A 4,426-nucleotide genomic window follows, 5' to 3' on the forward strand; every position below is an offset into this window, starting at 1 on the left:
TTTTAGTTAGTTATAAGAGGCTATAAGAAGAAACTCTTATTATTAGCGACACCGGTGGCCGTTAAGTGAACTGCAGCCGAAACGTACTAAATATAATAACAAATATTATATTATATTATATTATATTATATTATATTATATTATATTATATTATATTATATTATATTATATTATATTATATTATTACTAAATATAATAATAAAATATAAAAAATATTACTTAAAAAAATAACTAAAACTAAAACTGAAAATTTTATTCAAACGAAATAAACTAATTAATATGACAGATATGCAAAAACACTTACAAACACTTTAACTGAAATTCCTCTCTGTCAATTCAAAATATTAATAGAAATAATATTATAATGTAATTTACTGTAAGCATCAGTTTTGTTGATATTGTAAGTGTGTTGTTTGATGAGGACGGGGTCTGAGACGCTGGACGTGAGTCCTCCTGAACCCACCAAAGAGAAAGAGAAACAAGGCTTCTTCAGATCCATGAAGAAGAAGAAGAAGAAGCCACAAACCGTGAGTGTGTGTGTGTGTGTGTGTATCACAGGTGAATGTGTGTGAGTGAATCGTAGAGTCTAAACCCGGTCTGTAAACGAGAGTCTGTCACCCGACTCAACCGCTACTCGGACGTTTTAAACCCACTGTTTTTATTTATTCCCATTATTATATTATTATTGCTGACAAGATCTGGAAATCTCCAGCATAGAACCGCCATAAAAGTCCTATTCTATTCTATTCTATTCTATTCTATTCTATTCTATTCTATTCTATTCTATTCTATTCTATTCTATTCCATTCCATTCCATTCCATTCCATTCCATTCCATTCTATTCTATTCTATTCCATTCTGTTCCACATATTTTGAAGTTATATGATAGCTTTGTGTGAGGAATGTTCAAAAAGATTGGATTTGTCATTATATGAAACTTTTCAACACATCATTTTTAGGATTAATTGTGAAGCGTATTGTGGAGTCGGGTGGCAGATCTCCAGTATTGAGTTCAGTGTGAGTTTTGTGTCTCTTGTATTGCAGACAGACTCTGAAGAGCAAGTTCCAGTCATGAGAAAAGCCCTCTTTCCTCTTTTTCACTCTCAGAGGAGCTTCACGAGGAGCTCCTCTGAGAGAGTGCGCCCCCTAGTGGCCACACCCATGGTACACACCAGTCTCCATACGTACGCCTCTAACCAACTAAACCGCTAATCTCGCTGCATGATCTAACAACACTAATCGGTTATGTTGAAGTGTCAGATCTGTGATGTCATCAGACTCCACAAATGATGGACGCATGACCTCATATTTGCATTTGCATGTGAAATTTCATTTTGATTCGGCAAATCCACAGAAACGGACTAAATACATGAGGGTGAAACTGATGAAATCATGTTCCCCCAGTATCAGAATCGATCATTTTTACATTATTGATTTATTGACATCATTTAAAAGCACACACTGCACCTTTAAGAAGAAGACTCAGATTATTTTGTCATGTTCGAACAAACGATTACGCTTCTCTCCTGGGCTGTCGGGTGTCGCTCTCTGTTATTTTGGCTGTTAGTTGTAAAGTGGGTGTATGATTGACAGCTCTGTGTGATTGGTCAGGTGCCGAGCGAGGGCCCGGATCCGGTGCTGATACAGAAGTCGTCGCGCTCGTACGGACACCAGGGCAGCAGACATCGCACTCGCAGCCGGGACCGGGAGCGCAGCCGGGAGAGAGAGAGAGAGCAGGATCAGGAGCGAGAGCGGGACGCTGACTGGCCTATAGAGAGGACACCGGACACACACTCTCAGGTACACCTCACACCCTTTACTTTCAATTACTTGTATAGCGCTTGAACACATCATTTCACAGCAGCTTTACAGAAAATCCAGGAGTCCACGTGACAATTTAGAGTGATCTGTATCATTTCAGAAATGGACTTATTTGATCATTTACTTGATGGAATAAATACAGTAAAAACAGTAATATTGTGAAATATTATTTCAATTTAAAACTACCGTGTTCTATGTGAATAAACAGTAAAGTGTAATTTATTCCTGTGATCAAAGCTGGATTTTCAGTGAGTCTCCAGTGTCACATGATCCTGAAATCACTCTAATATGAGGATCTGATGATCAACATTATTAATGTTAAAAATATTTTTGTTTTTGAATAGAAAGTTATAAAAGAACAGCATTTATTTAAAATTTAATCTTTTTTAACATTATAAATGTCTTTACTGTCATTTTTCGTCTATTAAAATGCATCCTTGCTGCATAAACGTGTTCATTTCTTTAAATAAAAATAGTATCTTACTGACACCAAACTTTTGATGACGTATACTGTATATAGAAAGTAACTGTGTTGTTTTATTATTACAGAATATACATCATTTTAATGAATGTTTTTCTGAGAATATATTACCCATAAACGTCATTATAAACAAGACAACGCATGGGCTATTACAATTAAAAAATATAATAATTTACAGTTACATCACATAATGAGGCAATTTAACAAGGCAAGGCAAGGCAAGTTTATTTATATAGCACATTTCATACACAGTGGTTATTAGAAGAAATTAAAATAATCAAAAGATATCAGAATAATTAAAACACACAATCACATTTTATCAATATTAAATGTCATTTAATGTTTGAAATAACACCTGGAATTGTTAAATGACTCTCTCCAGCTGGTTCTGGAAAATCTACACAGTATTAATGTTTATTAATAGTACATTTGTGTGGTTACGGCTCAGTGTTATATGATCAAAAGATTCGGTTTGTGAGTTTATGCATTAAATTACATATAAATAAGTTTTATATGAATGATATACATGTTTAAATAAATTATATATAAACAATGCATTTAATTACATATAAGTTATATAATTACAATATATGTAAATAATGAAAAAAAGATCAAGTTTTTGATTTTTTTAAGTTATGCAATAAATTAAATCTAAACAAATTATATATAAATGATATAAAAACAAAGTTTTTGATTTTTATAAACTGCATTAAATTACATATAAATAAATTGCATGTAAATTATAGAAATATAGAAATAATTATAAAGTATATAACAATATTCAGTTTTTGGTTTTTATATATTATGCATTAAATTAAATATAAATATAATAGGTATATATAAATATTCAGTCTTTCATTTGAATAAATTATGCATTCAATTAAATATGTTACGTTAAATAAATGTTATTAAACATTAAGTTTTTGATTTTGTTTGCATTAAATTACATAAAAATAAGTTATAAATAAATTATATAAAAACATTGTTCTTGATTTTTATAAATTGTGCATTAAATTACATAAATTATGTTAATTATATAAATATAGGGATAATTATAAATTATATCAATTATTATATTAAATCACACACACACATATAAAGATTCAGTCTTTTTAATTTTAATAAATTACATGTTATATACAATATAAAGCCAAATATAAGAGCAACTATGTAAAATCTGAGAATAGTATCATATTATGTGTACTTAATAAATATATATTTATTAAGTACACATAATATGATACTGTTTACATGAATTACATGAAACATATCTTTTAAACAGCTGAATAAGAGCCTGTAATCAGTAATAAGTGTGTTTTGTCTCAGCCTCTGAGGTCGCTGCGGAAGCTTCTTCATCTCACCACCTCCTCCTCGTCCTCCTCCAACCAGACCTCAGCAGACCTCCACTACCCTCCTCAGTCCTCCTCGAAACCCGGGAGCTTCATGCAGGCCAAGGGTCGGCAGGCCTCGTACGCGTCGGCCCCGGGGCCCCTGGAGTCCGGCTGGCACTCCAGCGCTCTGGGCCGTCCCGAGGGAAACCCGTATCCCGAGCAGCTCACCTCCAAACCGGGCTTCGCTCGACACTTTCGCTCGCGTTTGCCAAACCTGAATGACCTTAAAGAGACTGCGCTGTGAACGGCGCCCCCTAATGGACCTTTTCTTCAGATATGTTAAAGGGACAGTTCACCCAAAAATGAACATTAGCCCATGATCTACTCACCCTCGAGTCATTCTTCTTTCAGACGAACACAGAGTTATATCAAAAAATGTCCTGACTCTTCCAAGCATTATAATGGGAGTGAATGGCCGTTTCTGTTTTGACGTCCGTAAAAGTTAATCTATCCATCATAAAAATGACTTATCATCATAAAAGTGCATCTGTCCATCATAAAAGTGCATCTATCATCATAAAAGTGCATCTATCCATTATAAAAGTGCATCTGTCCATCATAAAAGTGCATCTATTCATCATAAAAGTGCATCTATCATGATAAAAGTGCATCTATTCATCATAAAAGTGCATCTATCCATCATAAAAGTGCATCTATTCATCATAAAAGTGCATCTGTCCATCATAAAAGTGCATCTATCATGATAAAAGTGCATCTATTCATCATAAAAGTG

General features: G+C 33.4%; 1 protein-coding gene across 4 annotated transcripts in view; it reads left to right on the forward strand.

Moving 5' to 3' along the window:
• Window positions 1-4,096, forward strand: part of LOC120471209 (cyclin-dependent kinase-like 5) — a 51,644-nt gene extending 47,548 nt beyond the window's left edge. For 2 of the 4 annotated variants that reach the window (XM_089124745.1, XM_089124746.1), the window contains 4 exons: window positions 422-527; window positions 1,045-1,164; window positions 1,612-1,800; window positions 3,629-4,040. In XM_089124745.1, the coding sequence (XP_088980871.1) occupies window positions 422-527; window positions 1,045-1,164; window positions 1,612-1,800; window positions 3,629-3,937 (724 nt within the window). In that variant the 3' untranslated portion in view covers window positions 3,938-4,040. Of the gene's footprint in view, window positions 1-421; window positions 528-1,044; window positions 1,165-1,611; window positions 1,801-3,628 lie in introns of all 4 variants that reach the window. The other 2 variants (XM_089124747.1, XM_089124748.1) reach the window with 1 other exon arrangement.
• The last annotated feature ends 330 nt before the right edge of the window (window positions 4,097-4,426 follow it).

This window comes from Pimephales promelas, chromosome 20 (assembly GCF_988280905.1).
Source record: "Pimephales promelas chromosome 20, fPimPro1.hap1.1, whole genome shotgun sequence".
In the NCBI taxonomy this organism is placed as follows: domain Eukaryota; kingdom Metazoa; phylum Chordata; class Actinopteri; order Cypriniformes; family Leuciscidae; genus Pimephales; species Pimephales promelas.